At 43.3% G+C, this 23,629-nt stretch overlaps 1 protein-coding gene across 1 annotated transcript; it reads right to left on the minus strand.

Moving 5' to 3' along the window:
- Nucleotides 1–128: 128 nt before the first annotated feature.
- On the minus strand, nt 129–16,527 carry cdr2l (cerebellar degeneration-related protein 2-like). Its single transcript, XM_072694449.1, has 5 exons — nt 15,819–16,527; nt 7,002–7,114; nt 5,944–6,092; nt 3,031–3,195; nt 129–1,626 (listed from the first exon to the last, which is right to left on the minus strand). Exons 1-5 carry the CDS (start codon nt 15,895–15,897, stop codon nt 747–749), a joined length of 1,386 nt encoding a protein of 461 aa, XP_072550550.1. The 5' UTR covers nt 15,898–16,527; the 3' UTR covers nt 129–746.
- Between the last annotated feature and the right edge of the window lie 7,102 nt (nt 16,528–23,629).

Raw genomic sequence — 23,629 nt, forward strand, 5'->3', positions numbered from 1 at the left:
TGTTTGTTTTTTTTTTTGAGTTTCCATTTGCATCCATTATTTTGCTGTCGCAGGCTCCAGATCATGCTGATATTCTCTCATTCACTCATCCAGCCATTCTCCAAGTAATAAATATTCAAACCTCCCCCTTTATAAGCAAAGCGTCTTTTAATATTGGAAAGAGTTGAGTACAGAAGTGAGGTTGGAGTTATACACAGTCGTGCGGGTGATACATGTGTGAATACAGAAAGGGAATAATCAGCAGTGAACTGACTGCTTCATCTTTTTTTTTTTTTTTTAACTCCGATACCCTGCCGGTGAAACCAGGAGTGAGTAACAATGCACTGAACTGTAATCTCAGCATCTTCAAACAGGACAAACAAAGATCTCAAATCTGACCACACCTGCTTTTGTTTTTTTTTGTTTTTTCCCCTGATCCAAGGTGCACCAATATGGCAAGCACAACCCAGTATACTACTCTAGCTACAAGCTGTGCACTAGCATAAAATGACCTTTTCGTAAGCCTTTCTGAATCTTTAAGCGATTTAAGACTAAGTTAGTTAGACGACCCAGCCCCTCCCCCTCATTCCGGGACACGCTGCCCGGCCCATTTTAAAAAGCTTACCCCAACCCAGCCCAGCCGATTATCAAGCCCTCCCTGAACTGTATTAGGTGTGTTAGGGCAGGGGAAAAATAGGAAAGTGGGTGCCCAGGGCTAGAGCAAAGAACCCCTGGGGTGGAACGAAAGAAACGTCTTGTGGCACAAGTTATTTTCCACTCTTCCTCCCTTTGGTGGAGTTGATATCGGTCTTGGTCTTCTGCAGGCGTGAGAAGATCTCCTTGAACAGGGCCTTGTACTCTGGGGTGTTCTGGCTCAGCCGCTTGTCCACAGCCTCTACCTGCCTGCTGATGCCTTCCATGGCCTCGGGCGTGGAGGGTGGAGTCTGGGGCGGCTCTCGGGACTCTGCCACCCGGCACTCCTTCATGGACGGGTCCCTGGACACGGGCCGGGACGTCTGCACCTCGGCGTGCCGCAGGCTTTCTTCGTGTCGCCTGCACTTACCCAGCAGCTCCTCGTACTTCTCCAGCAGAGCGTGGTACTGTTCGTCCACCTCGCGCAGGATGGACATTCCACGCTTGCGCACGCCGTTGGCATGCAGCGCGTAACTGCCCTTGCGTCTGCCGGAGGCGTCCACGGCAGAGATGACGTCCAGAGCTGTGTCGCTACAGCTTTTGCGCACTGGCGTCTCCCCAGAGCCTCCATCGTCTTGCGCCAAAGGAGTCACGTCCTCAGGCGTGTCGGTCTCCGGGGCGCTGCTGAGCAGCGTCTGCTCAAGGCCGTCCTCACCTGTCAGGAGGCGGGCGCGTGACCTGCGGAGCTGCTGCATCTCTTGCAGCTCAGCCTCCAGCTCATGCACACGCCGCTGGCAACCCTCTGCCCCCAGCAGCCTTTGCTCCAGCCGCTCAAACTCCTGTAGCACGGCGGCGCACTCGCGCTCTGCGTTCTCTCGGCGCCCCCGCTCGGCTGCAATGGCAGCACGGAGGGATGCGACCATGCCACGCAGGCGCTCGTTCTCCTCATCGGCCGAGCCCTGCTCCTGCAGGTCACCGCTGCCTGGGCCAGACACCATGAAGCCGTCCTCGTACCTGAAAGTTAAAAAGACCAGGCAACAGCACATTCAGTACAGCTGAGCTAGGCAGTTCTCGCCCAAGTTTGTGATTTAGGCATGCTTGTTTTACTGGCCACCTTAATCCTTCTAAAGCTGACCTCACACCAGGCTCAGAATGACCTTTTCAATGGGATTCGCCGTAATGACAGATTTATCTATGACTTCTGGATTCTGTTAAATTTCAACACAAATTAATTTTATATTTGCGTCCTCAACCAATAGCACTGTTGCTCTGGCTGTGCTGACCAGCTGTACAGACCCAAAACTGAGGAAATGCTAATGTTAGCCATGTCTAAGCACGGCCGTTTCTTCCCCACTGGCTGTGAATAAAGGACATAAACAAGGTTTATGAACATGCTAAAAAAAATTAGTTGGCACACAGAAATCACCCACTGCCCTAAAAACTGCAGTACCAGTCAAAAGTTTGAACACACCTGGTTGAATATGTGCTGATTGTTATCCTCATCCTCCTCCTAAAAAAACATTTAATCCAAATGCTAGTGACCATAGTCTTGTTTTCAGAATAAAGGACACTGAGGGGACACAGGACGTCATTGCTGGGGAGGTTTCAAGTAGGCCCAAGTTAAAATACATTAATACACAGACAATTACTCATTTAGCAAGACCAATAAATAGCCTTTAATAGCTGGTGTGACCAAATCCTCTCCCTTTAACCCCCCAGCCACGACACGGTCAGCATCAAGGTGTGCCGATCATCCCCAGTGTCTTCTCTTAAAACCAAAATATGGTCAATCCAGCATTTGGAACAAATGTTTTAAGCCAGAACTCAACGTGCTGCCCTGCACTGTAGCCAGTATGTAATTATCTGACATAATTATGCTCATATTGTAATTTGTTGTTTGTGGCAAGAGTTATTTGGCATGCTAATCGCCAAGTTAGCTCCCCAGCTGGGCTGAACTGAACACAAGTTAATTAAATCACCCAACATCTGCCAACCACAGCTGCTATACAGAGCTTTACATTACAACCAAGTGTGCAATACTGCACTGTGGCGAGTCTATAATATATGTAGACTATATATAGCTGGATTAATTGGGTCCACGTTTGTGATTTTACTCTTTATGGTTGGCAAGTTAGCCAACGTTTAAAAATTAATTAATTAATAAAAAGGAGGAGGACGACGACTTCTGGTCCAGCCCCAGTCTTGCCCAGCTCGCAAGGCGCTGCTAACTAGAACGGTCTACTGCAACACTGGCTTGACAGGCCTTGGCTGACTGATTAAATCTGGACGTTTTTATTTTTTGATCGCCTTAAGACCAACAATGTGTGAACTCCAACATCACAGACCCCATTTTCTACATGTTCAGTCTGTGCTTCATAGAGGTTTCCCACATTTCCATGGTCTGAGAGAAGGTTGTACCCAGGAGCGGTGCAGAGCTCTTTCAGGCAGGGGAAGGAGTGCACAGTCTTCCGTCTCTCTTTCTTCTCCCGGCGAACCCGGAGCTCCTCGAGTGTGCGCAGTTCCTCCACACGAGCGGTCAGAGTGTCCACTTGGCCCTGCAGCATCTCCATGGTATTGGTCAATCTGCACACACACACACACACCATTTTCATGCAGTTTAGCCATCCGTCAAGCTCCTAGCGTTTTACTCCAGACAGCCGTGCAGACGGTGTCTCTCAGGAAGGCTGACTGGAGTAAAACAAAGTGTGGTCTGGATTTTGTGCATGTGTGTGTGCCAAGCTCACAAGCTCGGAAAATCTTCTTGATTAAAAAAAATTGGCATGTAAGAATGATAGACCTACAACACCCACACATATTTAGTCCTCCCAACAGTGCATGGAGAGATCTAGACATACACTAATGTCTAAATGTTTGCAGACACCCCTTCTAATAAATGCATTCAACTGCTTAAACTTGCACTCACTGCTGACAAATGTGCAAATGCACAGAAACAGCTGGCCTAGTCCTTACAGAGAAGTACTGCCAATAGAAAACATGAACCTATTGCCATCCTGCCTAAATCCAGGTGTGAGCTAGGGGGGTATAAAGTCCCCCAGCATTGAGCTGTGGAGCAGTGGAATGGTGTTCTTTTGAATGATTGTTGATGTTCCTTTAATGAACAGTAGAACAGCAGCAGGGGACATTCATTTTTCTATACACTTGGTTTCAGAAGAAACACTGAATGAGTAGGTGTCCCAATACTTTTGTCCTTATAGTGTTGGGGCTGGGCATGGTCACTATGGTCACATGAGCAACAGTGGAATATCTTTTACAGACTGAAGAAACATCTTGTGCACACACGTTAATAAATTACACTGTAGACATGTGCCGGCAAAGGAGAGGAAATCCAATAGCATTCCATATCGGGGGCATGTGGGGGCATGATCATTTATGGCAAGCATTTTCCAATTTGTTAAGCTATGAATGCAGGGATGGGACACAGACAAAACTGTGCATGCATGTTACACTACATTTACTTTTATACACACACACATACACACACACACACACACACACATATATATATATATTTTTTTTTTTTTATAAAATGTAAGATTACATTTAATTTAATTAATCATTTATAATTATTATTTTTAATTCAGTGGCATGCAAACGTTTTAAAACATTTTTGTTGAAAAAAAAAAAACTGAGGCTGTTTCCTGAGCAGCAGAAGCTCATATCTAGTAGAAGCAAAGTGTTCCTAATAAAGTGCATGGTGAGTGTATAATCCATGCAGTGAGCTCTTATTGCAGAGGTCATTTGAAAAGCTTGAAGTGATCTCATTTAAAAGTAACTTTTTTAATGAAAGTACTGTAGCCTATTTATTCTGAGATAGAACAGAGGCAATGTAATTTATGCAGGAAACAGGAGAAGCATTGGAATAGGATTGGGAGGAAAGGCAGACCTGTGTGTTATTAGTCTACTAGTCTGCTATCAGCCCTGAAAACTAAAACAGAATATTTCACACTTTGGTTTTTGGGGGACAATTATAAACTTTATTTGATTTTATTTTTTTTAATCTTTACCCCTTTGTTTAAAAATAAAGATAATAACAATGTCACAATTCTGAAACAGTATTTTGTTTATTAAATAATTTTATTGCAATCTTTAATTGAAAAAACTCATTTATAGATCACACTGACTGACTCACTAAGTAGCAAGTGCAAGATCCGCCACAAGAGGGTGCTATTAGCACATGTTTTTTGTACTTCATTGAAACAGAGCAGAAAATAACGAAGCCGTTTTAGCAGAAGGGTAAATGCACACGTTTGCAGCAATTATCACTATCATTTTATTAAGTGAAAGACCTGAATCAGACCCTATGCAAGTACTCAAAAGCGCATTTTTAATACCGCTCTACCTTGAAGTACGAGATTTATTTATTTCTGTTCATTAAAACATTTATTTCTGTTCATTCATCCATTTTTCTCCCAATTTGGTAGTGCCAGTTAATAAGATAAGATAAGATAAGATAAGATAAGATAGTCCTTTATTAGTCCCGCAGTGGGGAAATTCACAGTGTAACAGCAGAAAGGGATAGCAGGACACTCAGTTACAAAAATTTAGATAAATAAATAATTTACACTTGTTCATAGCTTTACTAATAAAGCTTACTACATGTATCGTTGATACCTGCTAGCTGCAACAATGGTGGGCAGCCGACATGCTCAGAGGAAAGCGCCTGGTCATTAGTTCAATTACTTGTGTTTGTGTGTGTGAGTTAGAGAGAGAGTGATGAGGGGAAGAGCGTGACTCCAGCCGCTGGTGGCACAGCAGCAAGGCTCAGGATTCAAACTCGCGACCCTGTGGCCATAGTGGCAGCGCAATAGACTGTTAAAACATTTGGAGCCCAATAATAATAGATTTGCTGTATAATGGCAATGTCAGGGAAAAAAAACCTTGTATCTCCATCTATGACATTTTTTACTTTTTTAATACAATTTGATTTTGGTAGTTCTTTACATTGTGTCCAAGTGGACCAATAGATTTGCTCCCAAATGACTTCCACTGAAAGGTAAGTCGTTTTTCTTCTTTTGCAAAGCTGTTGGTACAAGGTTTTTGTGTGATCAGTGAAGATAATCATGAGAAACATTTATTCATTTATTAACACAGAGGAATGATAAAAGGCTCTGGAAAGAATAAGACAAATTCAACTAGTCCAGTCTGAAAAGATGCGGTTGCTAGTTTCACATGACATGGAGGAGTATTCATGTGATGCGGGGAGACCTAACTGGTGGGTGGGGAACTGGCCATGACTAAACTGGGAAGAAAACTGAACAGTAAAAAAGTGGTCAATACTGGTGCCAGACTAATAGCTGTGTTGTGACCCACCTGTCTATTTTTTGCTGCGAGGCCTTGCTCTCCAGCACCAGTTTCTCATTGGTGATCTCCAGCTCCCGTGCAGTCACGTCCAGCTGCTCATACACTTTCGCGTGCTGCTCGTTCATCTCCCGTAGCATCTCTAGCTGCTTGGACAAGTACTGGACGAGAAAAAAACAAACAAACAAAAAAACAAACATAACCAAACACACACAATAAGAAGTCTCCTTCTGGCCACATGACCAGATGAGAAAGAGAGCATTCTGGAGAACATGTTCTGACCTGGTTTTCACTTTTACTGCTTTACATATCAGAGTTTTACGTGAAGGAAGTGCTTTCTAGAATGCATACATACATACATACATGTAGCTTATACAGAAACTAAACCTTACATAGATACGAGATGAACGGTTCTACACACATTCTTTTTCCTATAAGCTTTTCTAAGCGCAAGACCAAATAAGCTCATATTAGCAGCTTATATGACAGAAATCATGTTGCATTAACCTACTTGACCGGTTCTAGGCATTGCGTAATGTGCCTGTAGGGAACTGAAGCCATGCTAACTAAATTTATCCTTTCAACAGTGCGCCTCATTGTTCCCCGAGTCTTTGTGCAGCAGTAGCTGGCAGATCTGGCAACGCGACAGGCGAGCTGCAGACCCCAGCCACCCCCCGCAACACTCACACACAGCAAACACCCTCACTGTGCTCCAAATGTTCTCAGTCAATGTGCAGTTTGTTATGTAGAGAACATGCCATTGAAACAAAAATGACAAAAGGAGTGTCAGTAACCAGCCAACAAAAGTTGAATTATGTTAATTGGATAAACATAATTAATAAGCAAATTATCTGTATAAACACAAATTGACCAAAAAAAATAAAAATAAATTCTGTCTGACAGGCTGCATGTTTCACCAGTTCTCTAACAAAGTCTCTATTTACAGCCACAGAGACACCCGCAAAGCAGGCTCGGAGAAGAGGCACTGGTTTCTAAACAGCTTGAACTCTCCCAGAGGGCTTGATGCTCTTTTCCCATGAAATGTGCTGGCACTCTGACCAGGACCGTACCTCGATCTCCTGCACCTGCTCCTCATTGTTGATGTACATCTGCTGCAGCGAGTCCTCCAGCTCCTTATTGCGCTCCAGCAGGGTCTTCCCCAGCTCTGCTGCCAAGTGCAGATCTGAAGAGAGCAAACAAAGGCAGAGGGTATGACGGGAGAGAAGACACATATGGAAAACAGACAAAGAACATTAATAAGGCCACGTCGGTCCGAGCTTTGGGGAGTACCTCGAGTTCAAGTTCACTTCTTATAGAGCTTTCAACAACAGACGTGGTCCCAAAGCAGCAACAAAGAAAACAGTGGCGCAGGAAAAGTCCCTCAGAGCGAGAGGAAGAACTCTTAAATGGTAAAAAACTCAAAAATTTAACCTTTTTCAAACGTATCAACAGTATAATTCGATCCATTAGCCTGAAGTACCACTTTGCTAGTTCGGACCATGACTTAGGCTTATGATTATCTAAGAGACTTTGGCTTATTATGATTTGGGAGATTGTAAGTGTGAGAAGGAGTTTTGGGCTGAAGTTCAAGAGGATTCTGCTTTGTGGTGGGAAGCCAGTCCTCCCTCAGATAAGTGGAGCCAGGAATGATAGATGACTGGGTAAAAGAAGAGACAGGGTGGTGAAGAATTGCACAGATTTGTCAAACACCTGAACAAGGCAGGGCATTAGACATGAAGGAAGGGCTACAGGCATGTTCATTATAACACATAACTCCAAGTAAACACATGCTTTATGCCTACATGCCGGCATTCTAGGCTTCACAACTCAGGATCAGTGCAACTTACAGACAGCTGTAATCTATCCAGAACTATCTAACCATGTTTTTAAAGTCTTTACAAGCAACAACTCCAGCTGCAGGCATGAAGTAAATGCATGATCAGAATATGGTCAAGTAACCTAGAATCTCCTAGAAAATAACAAATCTGTGTGTGTGTCTTATTGCCTATTTGGGATTTGTAGGCAAATGAAGTCAAACTATCCAAAAATAAATAAATAAATAAATAAATAGCTGATATTAAAGGCTGCAGTACCGGTATCATACATGGATACGTGGTATCGTGCCACCCCTAGCAGGGGCTTAGCCCCTCATCCACACAATTCCAATAACCCCCTTCCTTCTTCCCTTCTTGTTTTAAGCTATTTGATCCATTTCAAACATTGTGTCTTGCTGTTGATCGACAGCAAGTCACAGTAACTGAGGCTGACAGTTCTGCATATGGTGTGCAAAAAAAGAGGGGGCAGGCAGAAAATCTCATTCAATTCCCCCAAAGCAGGTTATTTTTAATCCTTCATCTTCACACCGATTATGGCAAGCTGCCGTGACGTCAGCCAAGATGAGATCAAGGAGGCAGAGACAGGGGAGAAAACCTAGTTAAAACCTGGCTAAAAGTGGGCCATGTGGAAAAATGCAGCATGCACTCCACAAGGCAGCAAAACAGAAGTGCTGAGTGTGATGATTTTTGGATACTTTGCATGTTTGCTTGTGTCCCCAAATATAAGAATGTTCAGTAATTGCTTCAAAAAACACATACATGATGGGTAACAATGCTCAGAATTCATTATTCAATTTGCTACATAATAATGTGCCTTATATTAACATATACTAGACAAAAAGTATTGGGACACCTGCTCATTCATTGTTCAAGGGTGTTAAATAAATAATGAAAATGTTTTATATATATAAGTTTGATGCTGCCTTTATTAGTGAGATCAGGATGTTGGACGATAACCACCCAACCTCATCCCCAGCTCCTCAACTCATCCCAAAAATATTGGATGGCGCACCATCATTCCAGAGAGCACAGTTCCACTGCTCCACAGCTCATTGCTGGGGGCTTCATACCCCTCTAGCCCACGCCTGGCATTAGGCATGGTGCTGATCAGTTCATAGATCTCTTCTCATAGATATCTGCTCATAGATATCTGCTCATAGATATCTGCTCCAGAGAGTTTTATTCTATTGGCAGTACTCTTTAGGAACTAGACAAGCTGTGTGCGTGTATGTATGCATTTGCAGAACTGTGTCAGCAATGGGTGCAACTTCAAGTAGCTGAATCCACTAATCAGAAGGGCTGTCCACAAACATTTGGACGAAGTGTATTTTCCAGTTCTAGTTTCAATTAAATTCCGAGGACAACCACTGCGGTGTCTCTTTCTGTTGAAGACGAACAGCATAAATGTATTTCCATGACGAAACATCTCTGGCTCTTTTGTTGCTGTCGCTGCACCACTGTTCTCTGTCACTAGAGACAGCCTAACATGAAGCTACAGCTCCTCCCAGCAAAATATGCTTTGTTGCACATCAGCAGACACGCAGATAAGCAAGCACAGTCCTGTCGACTCAGACAGACCGGCCGCATATACAGAAGAGGTGGAGAACACTGGTGCGCCAGCATGCCAGCACCCAAACAAAGACAGTAACAGTGGAGGAGGGCGTACTGGGAAGGCTTAACAAGGTTAAAACCATTGACCCGCACCGCTTACATATAAATGCTGCGATTTATCATTAAATACATGGTGTCAGCAATAAGGCAAACACACTAGAACACGGGACCTCACAGCAGCTCGCACATAAATCATACGTGAGAGATGAAGCACCACATGGTATTGCTGTCTTTGTATAGCACATATGAATGAGTGTGTGTGTGTGCTTGCATTGATCCCTGGGGTTTCCAGACTGGAGACACAGCGGAACAATAGATAATGAGAGCAAACAGAGGAGCTCTCCTTATGGAGACAGTATTAAATGGTATACTCCTGTGTTTTTTTACCTGTAAGATGGGCTGCATCTGTGGCATATCGTCGTCGACATGCAAAAATATCAGATCTCCAACCTCCTTAACTTTTAATAGAAGTCAATGTAAAGCATTTATAGCCCAAGTTATTTTGGAGCATTTCTATTAGCCGGTTCATCATGAAATTCTGACATAACGTGAAGAACAACCGCCAGATTCATGTTCTATTAAAAAGTGAAAAACGAAGACTGAGATTTCATGCGTGACATCAACGATATGGTCAGTTATAAGCTATCTCCCTGTACAGAAATCAAAACCCCATTGACTCCACACAGATGACAATGGGCAGGTGCTTCAGTACAAGGAAATGCAGTAAAATGACCACATCCAGAAATTAACTGCCCAGTCCATATGCGGCAGATGAAGGCTGCACTGAAAAAACACCAGAGTCTACAATCACACGCTAGGGCAGAAAACTCCTGACTCTTCGTCCACTCCCTCTGTTAGCTGACGTCAGTCACTGACACGGCTCTTTGTTCTTCCCTTTCCAAAATTTCTCACAAAGGCAGGCAGAAACAGAGGCAGCACTTGAGTGTCGGTGTAGGGATGAGAGTAAAGACTGAGGGCCTATAGGAAAGATGTTTCGGTATCCAAACAACAGACCCTATGGGAACTGATCCTATAGCAATGCTATGCTTGTGACTGGAGCCGCTGGCCTAAGCACCAGCACATCATTAAGTAGAAGAGTAATTGCTATGGTCTAGGTCATAACTATTTAGAAGCTCTTTCACTTGATCAATGCTAGTTGATTAAAGTTAGTCGATTTCAGCTCAGTGGTCTAACGGCATGGGGGTCAGCAGTTCAAATGCCGAGCTATGCTACTTTGCCATCAGCGGCCGGAGTCTGTGAGAACACAATAGACAGCGCTCTCTCCGAATGGGTAGATGGAGCTCTCCGAACCAAAGCCTTGTTTGCGTTTATTCTGACCTCCTATCAGTTACTTTTGAAGACAATCCTCAACACACAAGTCAGCTTATCACCCTCTTTTTCAACACAATCTACATCATGTGTTAGGTAGAAAAATATGGCGGAAACCAGTAAGCGTCCTGCGTTAGCAGAGACTTGTACTGTGTAAAAAACATGATGTGCTGCCAAGAAACGTGCTAAAACGAGTCAACACTGGAAGAGCTTTTCCAAAATGAAGAGGATTAGAACACGTGAAGGGGATGGGAGCAAAGTGCCTCCTGGAGAGATACATTATGTGGACAAAAGAATTAAGACACCTGCAATGTTATTGTTTCTTCGGAAATCGAGTGTTACTTGTCTCCTAAATTCTGGAGCATTGCTGTGAGAATCTGACTGCATTCAGTGGGGTGGTAATTGGATGATTACCACCCCACCTCAACCCGTCCCATCCCATTCCATTCCCAACTCATTCCAAAAGAGACTAGAGAAGCTGTTTGTGCCAGCAATGGGTGCGTCAGCGACGGGTGCAACTTAAAGTAGCTGAATGCCTTCATCAGGAGGGGTGTCCACAAACATTTGGATATCTGTATAATGCGCTGAACTGTAGGTTATTTATTTTTTTTCCACTTTACGAGTTGAGTAAAGTCAAGTTTTGGGTGAACCTGCTTCAGAGGTCTTTATACCCAATATTGCTCAGCTGCAGCCAACTACACTAACCACTAACACAGGTGGTGACTGATAAACTCATGGCAGCTCTTTACAAAGAAATGTTGGAGAGCGTTTTTTATAGGTTTATAGTTTCACCATCAAGAAAATAAATGTCATAGTGGGCAACAAGAAATATCAGGGTGAAATGTTAACACCATCACGTCCTCCAGACATGGGAGTTTGATGCTCGGTCTGGCCAAACGCCGCTGTTTACAAAAAATTCTAAATTTGCCTCTGCATTCAGTGACAAGAGAGTTAGTGAGGTCTGGATGTTGAATGATTACCACCCCACCCCATCCCATCCCCAACTCATTCCAAAAGAGACTAGAGAAGCTGCGTGTGCCAGCAACGGGTGTGTCAGCGACAGGTGCAACTTATAGCTATTCTGTCCTGCCCAATGTGTTCCTGAAGGGGTAGGAGGATCATAGCAGGATCATAATTATATCCTAAGTGGGATTTATACACTTTTCCTGAGTGCATTAGCTGACTAGCGAGGCAATTTCCAGGAAAAAGAAACACAAACACACACACCATGTATTACTCACCCTACAGCAAGGGGCCACACAGTCATCGCATGCACTCAACGGATCTGCACTGCAGCCTGACATTAAGAGAACACTGTGCAACAACAGCAAAGTACACACACTTTGCAGGCCCAGAAACCATTCTTTGATAAGTAATTCATAAACGTCTACAAAGCTGTAGCTAATGCAACACGATAATGCAATCCGATAAATGGTGGCTTACTTATTGTCCTTTTTAGGAGCAGGCTCCAGTTTCCCAGAAACATCTTGGTGATAAGATCATCTGAAGGGGTGGACAGAGTGCTCAATGTAATGCTCACTCGACCATTTAAGAATCATCTTTGTGCCAAGAAGCTTCTGGGAATCCCAGAGAAGAACACTTGGGTGATGCTGAGCTACTGAGCTCTATAACTCCATAGAAATATATGTTACGTTTCTTCAGAATGCTAACCCAGGTAGATGTAGTCCCAGAGCTCACATTTAACAAGTCTTCATGTATGGATAACTGATGGCATCAGCAAAATACTGGCATCTGCCAACAACTTCTACATTGGTGTGACCCTAGTGCAGGCCCAGAACCCATTTATAAAATAGGTCTATTAGCATACAGCTAAGCGCCTACATGTTAAATTTATAGACAAAAGTATTGAGACACCTATTCATTCTCTGTTTCTTCCTAAATCAAGGGCATTCAAAAAATCTGGTTTTCCTGCTTTTGTTGAAGTAACTGTCTCTACTGTCCAGGGAAGCACTTGAGCACTGCTGTGAGGATTTGATGGCATTCAGTGGCAGGGGTGTTAGTGAGGTCAGGATGTTGGATGATCACCACCCCACCTCACCTCCTCCCAAAAAAGTACTGGATGGAGCACAGTCATTCCAGAGAACACTCAATGCTGGGGGGCTTTAAACCCCTCTAGCCCACGCTTGGCATTAGACATGGTGTCAAAAGGTTCATGTTAATCTGCTACAGAGAGTCTAATTCTAATGGCAATCCATCTCTACAGGGACTAGACAAGCTATGTGTGGGCATTTGCATGTGTCTGCAATGGATGCAACTTATCATAGCAGGGGTGATCAGTCAGTGGTATAAGGCTAATTAACCTCATCCCAATAAAAACAAATATTATCTGGTCACCAAAATATTAGGCTTGTTAATGTGGATTCAAAGGAAAAAAATATTAAATTTTTCCCTTTTGACAACATCCAGTTTCATTTAGTCCCATTTTAAAGATGAAAAAAGTAAGTTGTTGTAAGTAAACAAGGGCACAGAGGTTCAATGACGCATACATTTCACGTTCCAGCAAAACCCACCAGTGCCATCATTGTTCTCTCATAGTTCCTGGGTTTGTATGCTCTTGGTGAAAGGCTTTTGTGGTGGTGTCTTGCTGGGTACGGATGGAGCCAATCACTCCCACCACCCCCTACAGACTTAATCCCCACAGCCTCTAATCAGATCAACCCAGGCTTAATGCCACTTAATCAAATATTGAATAATGCAGAGGAAGAGGGAGAGCGAGATACTAAGCCATGCCAACTGCATGATCGCCCTCTCTTTTGTCCCTAGAGCCTCCACTGTGATGAAACTAAGCAGGGCTGCTTGCTTCATCAGTGCTTCGTCAAATCCATGAACCAGCCCAAGCTCGAGATCATTCAGTGAAAGCCCACTAACACCAAGTTAGTGGCTGAGCAAAATCCCAGATATCTGGCAGGCTGAGTTCAGCTCTTCAAGACTGACCTACTTTAACCTACTGAATTGAAAGCCTTTCCTTCACAGGCATTAGAACCGTCATTCCTCTCCTGATTGATTAGTCCCCTTCCTCTTCCTCTGCGTGTACAGGACTTACCAGTGCCAGGTCGATAAGAATTTTCCGTAAGAGGAGCCCATGAGTGTGTGTGTGTGTGTGTTATCACCACTGAGGCCATTTGCAACAGTGTAAGTCAAAGAGTATTGAATTAAGGCTTTGCTAATCTCATTGCTAATCAGACTGCGTCTAAGCTTGAAGTGAATTCTTGTAGCCGTTTAAATGAGAACACACACCAAGGGCAAGTTCACAATGCAGGTTTTTTGGAGGGGGGTAAGTGGTATAAGGCTATTTAACCAGTGGTATTCTATGAGAGAACAAGAGGGGGGGGGGTGCATAAAGAAAAATCCATATAACCACGCTGCTTTGGGATGCACTTCTCCCTGCTGCTAAGCAACAGTAGCATCGCAACTAAGACTGCAAATCAGTTGTATTAGCAATAGCTAGAAAGGCCTACTGGTTATATACATACATGCAGGACGTTTAATTCACTTCATTTACTAACTACAAAACCTGCTGCTGCGAGCAAAAACTAGCTACAATTAAAAAAAAAGGTGCTTTAAGTTTAAGATATGATTTCCATCTGTGAATTACAGTGGTCACTAAAGGCTGGCCTAACCTTTGAAAAAAAAAAAAAACACTGTTAGCTCCTTGACCACTTTGCATGGAATTTCTCTCAACTCAGGGCACAAAAGGACGGCCAATGAGGCCCAGGGTGCAGAAAAAACACGCAAAACTCTCCCAATGAAAACAATCAGTAAGAATCGCGCCAGTCAGCAAAAACACGTACAGTGTGAACTCCTTTAAAACCAGCCAATTAACCCTAATGCAAGTCAAGTCACGTCAATCTAACATCTGATGCTCACCAGATCATATTATAGGGGTTTGATGACATCCAGAAGTGTACAGAAGACCCTTTTGAAACGCATAAAAACGTCAAAAGCGTCTGTTCGCACAACAGCTGCTGAAAGCGAGCAAACTTGACTCCTCTCCCGACTCCTCCACAGCCATTCTGGGCCAAGAACTTCTTGTGCCAGGTTTCTAAGTCGCCCCAGAAGCCACAAAAGCTGAGAATTCCCTCCCCAAACATTCCTTTCCTCTTCTACCAGATCAGGCTGGCCTCGGCTGCCTTAAGCGGAGTATTACGTGTTAAGGGGGCTAATCTGTGTCCCAACAGCTCTTAATTGGTGAGAAATTAGACCTTCGCATACACGCTCAAAGTGTTCCCACACTCAGCAATAATAACAGAGCCCAGCTGTCCTGTAACCCAGCACTTTATGACAAAGCACTATAAGCAGAGGGCAGACAAAGGGCAATGACATCATCCTAAGCACAGAGAGAGCGAGAGATATAGAGATGAAGAGAGAGAGAGAGAGAGAGAGAGAGAGAGATTAATTTGTGGGCTCATTCTTATGTCTGCACTGACGAGATGGCAATAATAGGTATACGAGGGCAAAGACAAGATACAGAGGAGAGGAGAGGAGCTCGAGTGATGGAGATGTTGAAGGTAGAAAATTGAAGGGGGGGTAGGGGAGAAGAGGAGGAAGAGGAGGAGGAGGGGGCGGTTGTAGCTGGCAGTCTGAATACAGAACGAGTGGGAAATAATGCAGTGTGACAGGCCATGGTTCACATCACAGGGAAACACAAATGGTCTTGGTTTTAGACAGTGGCCTAATTCCGGCATCGTGTAACGTTTGGCCTGGATACAGCAAGGCATGGCCTCCAACTCCCCCTCCCCATCCCCATCCCCTCACTCATGGTGGTCGCCAAGCTACGCAGCGTTAACCTAAAGAAGAAGAGCGAGCATCTGGGCTGTCAAAGACGCCATTTCTGTAGATAAGTCTGGCGGGATCCACCAGTCGGCCATTGAGGGTTTTCCACCACGGGTCGAGATGCCACGCTGTTTGTTAGCTAGCACGAGCCATCTTAAGAGAAGCCGCAGCCAATCTTCCAGCTTCGCCTGCAAGCTAGCGCCCACATCTGTAGCCCGATGCGGGCCGTGGGGCTACCGCTAAAGCCGGGTTTCTCCACTACTTTCCACGCCGTTCTCGACTCTTTGGACTAAAAGACGTGTCTGTGGCCGTACTCACCCTGCTCCAGGTCTCTCTGGTCGTACCAGGGCTCGTCCTCCTCGGTCACAAACTCCTCCATCCTGCTAGCTCGGAGCATCGGTTACTTCAGCGGAGCAGCAGCAGGAGCACTCGTACAAAAACCCCGAGGACAAAAAAAGGCTTCAATTTCAATTTCAACGGCTCACTTTTAGGTGGGGATATAATGAAAACCCCTGAAAACTGGAAACGTGCATCCCGCGGAAAAGTCGCGACAGAAAAAGCCCCCGGACCGTGTGTTTAAGCTCGGAGGAGAGCGAGCGGCGAGGTTAGCTAGCTAGGGCGTCTTACTGAAGCTGTCCTATCTGCCAGCTGTATCGTGCCGTGGCTGGCAGCCAGAGGAAGACCACTCGGTCAATCCCAGAGTGCGCTCGGGAATAATAATAATAATAATAAAAAAAACAGAGGGGGGAAACGAAGAGTAAGCAGTTTTCTGGAGAAACTGCAGGCGTGGCTCAAAAAACAAGCCCATGCAAACGTGCTAAAAAAAATAAAAAAAAATAACACAAAATAAAGAACTGCGTCTACAGTACATCTACGACCCGGACTCAACCCCTCCCGCTCTCCCGGTGCTAAGCGCCGACATCGCGCCTCTCATCCGCTTTGTGTTTGAGTTCCCAACAGCCCCTTCGACTCGTCCAGACGACGAGCTGCTGCTGCTGCTGCTCCTCCTCCTCCTCCTCCTCCTCCTCCTCCTCCTCGTGCTGCTGCTGCTGCTGCTCCTCCTCCGCGTGCTGCTGCTGCTGCTGCTGCTCCTCCTCCGCGTGCTGCTGCTGCTGCTGCTCCTCCTCCTCCTCGTGGTGCTGCTGCTCCTCCTCGTGCTGCTGCTGCTGCTGCTGCTCCTCCTCCTCCTCGTGCTGCTGCTGCTCCTCCTCCTCGTGCTGCTGCTGCTGCTGCTCCTCCTCCTCGTGCTGCTGCTGCTGCTGCTCCTCCGCTCACAGGAATGAGGAGGATTCACACACAATGAGCTCGCCTGTTCCAGTAGCCTCGAAAAGAGGCTGGGAGAGAATAGCTAACTAGGGTTTCCCTCTGTGGAATGACTGTGGGCTCAGTCCTGTTAATAAAGGAATTCCATCAAAATGATCAAAATATCTGCATAATTCACAAACATGCCACAATATCAGATTTATTGGCCAAGTATGTTCACACACACACAAGGACTTTGTTTCCGGCTGTTAGTGTCTCTCTAATTTCAACCATATACAGCTACTCTACACATAATTTACAGGCAATACACAATATACAGAGAACAAACAGTATACACAGTATACATAGACTATACGAGGAGATTTCTATACAGTGTGCTTTACTAAATATTGTGTAAGTACAGCAGTGTACACATGTGTGAAATGAATAACGGGGCAGTAATGTGCAGTAACTGTAGGATACGAGTGATAAGAGTTGTTGTAGTACCAGTAGTATCTATGGCCTGTAGTTGATGATGGTGATCAGCTGTTGATGAAGCTGATGGCCTGAGGGTAAAAACTGTTCCTGTGCCTGACAGTCTTAGTGGACATAGTTCTGTAGCGTCTGCCAGACGGGAGCAGCTGAAAGATGTTGTGACCAGGGTTCGAGGAGTGCGTAATGCTTTTCTCTGCCCGTTTTCTGGTTCTTGAGCAGCCCTGAGCGAAAGGCAGAGAAGCACAGATGATTCAGAGGGCTGAAAAAAATGTGCATCATTATTCATCCAAATTTTTGCTGCTTTCCTGGGATTTTCAGCACAGCAGTCCCTATACTTTACTCTGAATGGAGTAAGTAAAGAAAAGACACTCAGTGAGCGTCAGTTGTGTGGATGGAGAGGTCAACAGAGAGAATAGCCAGACTGGATCAAGGTGACAGAATGGCTACAGTAACTTAGATAACTGCGCCATACAATTGTGGTGAGCAGAAATGCATCATTGAACCTTAAGGCAGTTGGGATACAACAGCTGAAGACCATGTTGAGTTGCACTTCTGTCAGCCAAGAACACAAAGCTGGGGATGCAGTAGGTACAATACTGGACAGCTGAAGACTGGAAAAACCTAGCCTAGGCTGGTGAATCTTGGTTGCCGCTGAGGCACACAGATGGTAGGCTAGGAATTAGGTGCCAACAGCATGAACTCATGGACCCAACCTCCCTTGTGTCAACAGACCTGACTGGTGGAGGTGGTGTAGTGGTGTGGGAAATGTTTTCTTGGCACATGTTGGGTCTGTTAATACCAATCCATTATCGTTTGAATGCCACAGACTATTTGGGTATTGAATATTATAGCATTTAGTAACTTTTCAGTAACCCCCTCCTATCAGAGTACTGTCCAATATGAATTATTTCCAGTATGTGTCCAGCCACAAGCGGTACCATACATGTAGATCAGTTCCTAATTAGGGGCATATTCAGTAACATTAGAGGGTGCACACACTGGACCTGAGTATTAACTACTGAAGCATGCATAGCATTTAGATAGCATCAGTTCCTAAAGACCCAGCCCTGAGATTGCCAGAACCCCATAATATGCACATTGAGAGAGTAGGGCAGGATCTGAGATAGGTAGAAGGTAAAGCAGGAAGGGTCAGAATCTGTTACCATGCTGACGTCCTGTCTGCTTTGCCAAGTTTAGCACTTCCCTAACACTGGACAGTGCTGAGAGGTGCCTAAATAAGCTCTTTAGCCTCCATATTTACTGTGGATTCAGAGAGGCAGGAGAAATTAATCAAATTCCTTATTTAAAGATGATGTTGCAAACAACGTCATATCAATGTAACAATAAGGATACTACTAATAATAGGATAATAATGTCTCAGCTAATTTCAGGCAAGGAAAATCAAAGCTGCTTCACTTCACAATTCAGTATACCAGTTAGATATGGCATTAGAGTACGTGTGTCAGACTCCTGGGGGATCATAGGAGGTGCAGCAAGTCAGACTGCTAAATTCAGCCTCATTAAACACCTCATTTTAAATGAAAAGTGGTCCGGAAGGAACACAGTTTGCCTCCCTTCTGCATTAGAGGAATTAACAGTCAAATACTCAGTTTATTTGATATTATCACTGATTAATAGTGGCAGCGCTGAATACTGAATCTGAATCTGATAGCAGATAGTAAGCAATCAGACTGGGGCTGAGCCACACATGGCAAGTATACTGGTTGTCACAGACAACTAGTCATGTGTAATGGTTACTAATACACAGCAAAATTATTTTTCTTGTTTTTTTTTTACCTCTGGCCTTGACTGTCTCATACTGCTTTTTCATATTTACAGCATTTTCTAAAAATGATCTAAATTATGGACTTTTAAGTGGCTCAGTTGTCTATCAGATCCCCTGACATCCGTGGCCAGTAGTCAAAGAGAACATAACATAACTGGCCGTGCTCTCTCTGGATGGGTAGGATGCCGATGATTTTGCTGGTGGCCAGCCATGCTTTATTTGTTTAACAAACTCATAATCTGTTGTAATTAAGTGAGTGTCAATTTTACAACTGTTGGTTTCCTTACATTAGGAGATTAGCATACAAACTGTAGCTGATTGTGAAGCGTCTGGCTATTACTAAAAAGCCGACTGTAAGTTGTTCGCTACTTTAGACAGGGGCTGCAAAAATGATCTAACTAGAGTGTCCCAATAATCTAATATGGTTCGATGACTGTGGGGCCCAGTGTAATATCTTTTCATGGGGCCTGAAATCCCTGGCAGCAACTTTCGCATTGCATTAGTGGCAGTTAAATAATGTGAATGGCTGGTTTCATAAGATACGGATACGAGGAAGCAAATGCTGGTCCTCACCATCCCAACACTGCATTCTCTTCACTGGCTTTCTGTAGCCGCTTCCCGCATCAGATTCAAAACCCTGACACTGGCCTACAAAGCCAAGAACGGACCAGCCCCTCCGTGCTTGATGGCAATGGTCAAAAGCTGATCCGCACCACAAGCCCTTCGAGCTTCAAGTACGGCTCGGCTCGACCCGCCATCCCTCAAAATCCATGGAAGACAAGCGTCCAGGCTTTTTCCTGTCCTGGCACCAAAGTGGTGGAACAAGCTTCCCCTGGGTGTCCGAACGGCCGAGTCGCTCGCTGTCTTCAAACGCAGACTGAAGACCCACCTCTTCCGAGAATACTTGGGCAAATAGCAGAGTGGTCACCTTATTGAGTAGTGTCTAAACTTAGAGGTATCTTTGATTATTAGTCTATTCAAACTAGCTGAGGTTTTTCTTGGGTAAATAGCAAAGCACTTTTGTAAGTCCCTCTGGATAAGAGCGTCTGCTAAATGCCTTAAATGTAAATGTAACACTGGTTGCATTGTGTTGTGGGGGGAGTCCTATGGGGTACATTGGACAAATTCTTCACTGCTGTCTACAGATCTCCTAAAGTTGGGGTTTTCTTCTCCAGAGATTTGCAAACACAAGTTTTCAATTCTGTCTAAATCTGGCAATGCAATTATCTCTCAATGAACTTTCTCACTCCTCAAACCATTCCATCGCTTCTTGAACCGTGTGCCATCTTGCGCTGTCTTGAATGTGTCCTTTCAAACACATCTAATTCTAATGCTAAACACTCAGTTTATGGCATGTGAGCATCTGGATAACTCAAAATATTTTGACCATCAGTGTAGAAGGAGGAGGAGGACTGCAAAGAACTTTTCCATCCAAGAACAGTTTAAAACTGTGCTGAGATGCAAAAAAAAAAAAAACACCCAACAACCAAATGAAGGGCAAACAGAAAGAGGTCATTTGTTTTTTGCTGCTCTTGCATTGCTGTGGTGTCTAAGCCTAGCATGATTTTGTTCTGGCCTAGTATTTAGGGCATGCTGTGTCTTTCCACATTCATGAAACTGGTGCCTATTATGGTAAGGTAATTGGCATTCTTGTTCATAGAAGAGGTTGAGGGTTTCCTTATTGACCACTGGGCTTTCCTGTAGTCTGCCTGTGTACTCTGTGTACTGGCTCTCATATCCCACTGAGATATACTGGGCAATTTTTTGCTGCCTCTGTTTTTATACTATTTCTTGCCCTAAGCTTCATCCTCACTATACTGATGGGCTTTCTGGAGAGGCTTGTGTAAATAGGCTTTATGAATGTTGCTCGTAATTCGTTATTCTCAGATTTATCCATTCTGTACTTGGATATTTGGCGGCCATGAACTCTGAATCCATAGATAAAAACAATGGGCCAGCTTATGAAATGTATATCAGGCTACCCAGTATATTTTAAGCTTGTGTATACTTCACTTTTGGCAGATTCATCAAGCATCATTACCATAATATGGACAATATCCATTAATGCAACATACTGTGAGTTTGCTGCTATTTACTACAGCATTTACTACAGCATTGTTCCCTGTTGGTACAGGCCATGTTTTTGGCCTGTTTGTCATTTGACTTCATTGTCTGGGTTTTCTCTTTTTTGGCTTTTGTTCTGTTAGACTAGCTTCAGAAAATTCTGTATATGTGTGTTTGTAAGAAGTGGGGACTGCCCTCACCCTGAACTCTGTTCCAGAACAGTCTGTACTCTGCCTGAGGCCTTGACTAGTGTGCTGTATTGGCAAGAACCTGGCGTGTAACTCCATAACCAGTACGTATATTTGAACTTATACTTCAATAAAGTTTAAAGTATCACAATATTATGTTTTGCAATACTGCAAAGACTGGCGGGTTTAAACCCTGATTGCTAGATAGCAGTGTTGTGTAGTAGTATATTCAGATACCACTCTTCGGATTGCGAAAAAGTTTGATTTTATGCATATGGTTGTGTATTTTTTAGATTTTGACAGTTTCATAATTTTTCATAATTTTTCATAATTTTTCAAATTGACAATTTCATAATTGAAATTGAACTTGAGCAAAATATGATGCAATATATTGAATCATATTGAATATCTTGTAACAGATACTTTTTGTAATTGTTGCTCTAAAGTAATCATTCTGAACTGTACATAAACTTGTCACAAGAATTGTATATGAACTGGTCATATGAATGCTATATGAACTGGTCATCCGAATGTTATATAAACTTCATATGAATGGTATATAAATGTGTCATACGAATGGTTCATAAACTGGTCATACAAATGGTATATGAACTGGTCATACGAATGGTATTTGAGTTGGTCATACGAATGTTATATAAACTGGTCATATGAATGGTATATAAATGTGTCATACGAATGGTACATAAACTGGTCATACAAATGGTATATGAACTGGTCATATGAATGGTATATAAACTGGCCATAGGACTGGTACATAAATTGGTCATACGAATGGTATATGAACTGGTCATACGAATGGTACATAAACTGGTCATATGAATGGTATATAAATGTGTCATACGAATGGTACATAAACTGGTCATACAAATGGTATATGAACTGGTCATACGAATGGTATATGAACTGGTCATACGAATGGTATATAAACTGGCCATACAAATGGTATATAAACTGGCCATAGGACTGGTACATAAATTGGTCATACGAATGGTATATGAACTGGTCATACGAATGGTATATGAACTGGTCATACGAATGGTATATAAATTGGCCATACAAATGGTATATAAACTGGCCATAGGACTGGTACATAAATTGGTCATACAAATGGTATATGAACTGGTCACACGAAAGATATATAAATTGGTAACACGAAAGGTATATGAACTGGTCATACGAATGGTATATGAACTGGTCATACGAATGGTATATGAATTGGTCATATGAATGGTATATGAATTGGTCATATGAATGGTATATGAACTGGTCATACGAATGGTATATGAACTGGTCATACGAAAGGTATATGAACTGGTCATATGAATGGTATATGAACTGGTCATATGAATGGTATATAAACTGGTCATACAAATGGTACATAAATTGGTCATAGGACTGGTATATGAACTGGTCATATGAATGGTATATAAACTGGTCACACAAAGGGTATATGAACTGGTCACACGAAAGGTATATGAATTGGTCATACGAATGGTATATGAACTGGTCATAGGACTGGTATATGAATTGGTCACATGAATGGTATATGAACTGCTAATACTAATGGTATATGAATTGGTCAAACGAACAATATCTACCACTAAGGCACTTAGGATTAAAAATAAACCGATTATAGTCTCATTGATGTAGTCCAATGTTCTATATATTACTTTAAGGTGAGAGACTGCTCAGCTACTTTAAAAGAAAATCAGCATTGTAGTAAATGTTTTTTAAATAAAATAAAAGATATAGGATACCAGGGTAATATCCATTAAGGAATAATGTTTGGTAATTATGTAACATGGTACAAAATATGGGATCCCACATTATATAAATTGCATAGTCAACCACTGAATGCTACAAGATGCTCTGCTGAACTCATTGTCCCTGATTTGAGTACTTCCATCATTCGACCACTAGGAGATCCCTCTGAGCTGACACATGTTTGACATTCCCACAGATGAACCAATCTGATGTGCCAGTTTCAGCCATATTCAGCTGGGAATGAGCCCTTAGCTTTGTTTATCCAGCCATATGTTGTATGTATTAGCATCCAGCTAGCAAATTCCAATGTATGCATGTAAGCTTTGGCATCTATGTAGGCTTCATACATGCCTTCAAGAAATGCTTTTCTTTCTAACCTTGAGTATTAGACTTTTTAATGACTCCTAAATGAACTATTTGATTTTTGTGTGTTTATGTGTTTGTTTATGTGAGTTTATATGACAACAAATATACAGGCTGTTTTTGGTCATGTGCTTTTAAGCCTGAGAGCAAGTAAATCTATGTTTCCGTCAGGCTGACCTGTGTTGCACTCATTCCAAAAGTAACCT

This window comes from Salminus brasiliensis, chromosome 12 (assembly GCF_030463535.1).
Source record: "Salminus brasiliensis chromosome 12, fSalBra1.hap2, whole genome shotgun sequence".
NCBI lineage: Eukaryota > Metazoa > Chordata > Actinopteri > Characiformes > Bryconidae > Salminus > Salminus brasiliensis.

What these genes read in the sequence shown, in the direction of transcription:
- cdr2l (XM_072694449.1), bottom strand. Translation starts at nt 15,897, where the DNA reads ATGCTCCGAGCTAGCAGGATGGAGGAGTTTGTGACCGAGGAGGACGAG. An exon ending in TCGCAGCAAAAAATAGACAG is followed by an intron (nt 3,196 to 5,943) that starts GTGGGTCACAAC and finishes GTGTGTGTGCAG; the next exon opens with ATTGACCAATACCATGGAGA. An exon ending in GAGCTCTGCACCGCTCCTGG is followed by an intron (nt 1,627 to 3,030) that starts GTACAACCTTCT and finishes TTTAACTTTCAG; the next exon opens with GTACGAGGACGGCTTCATGG.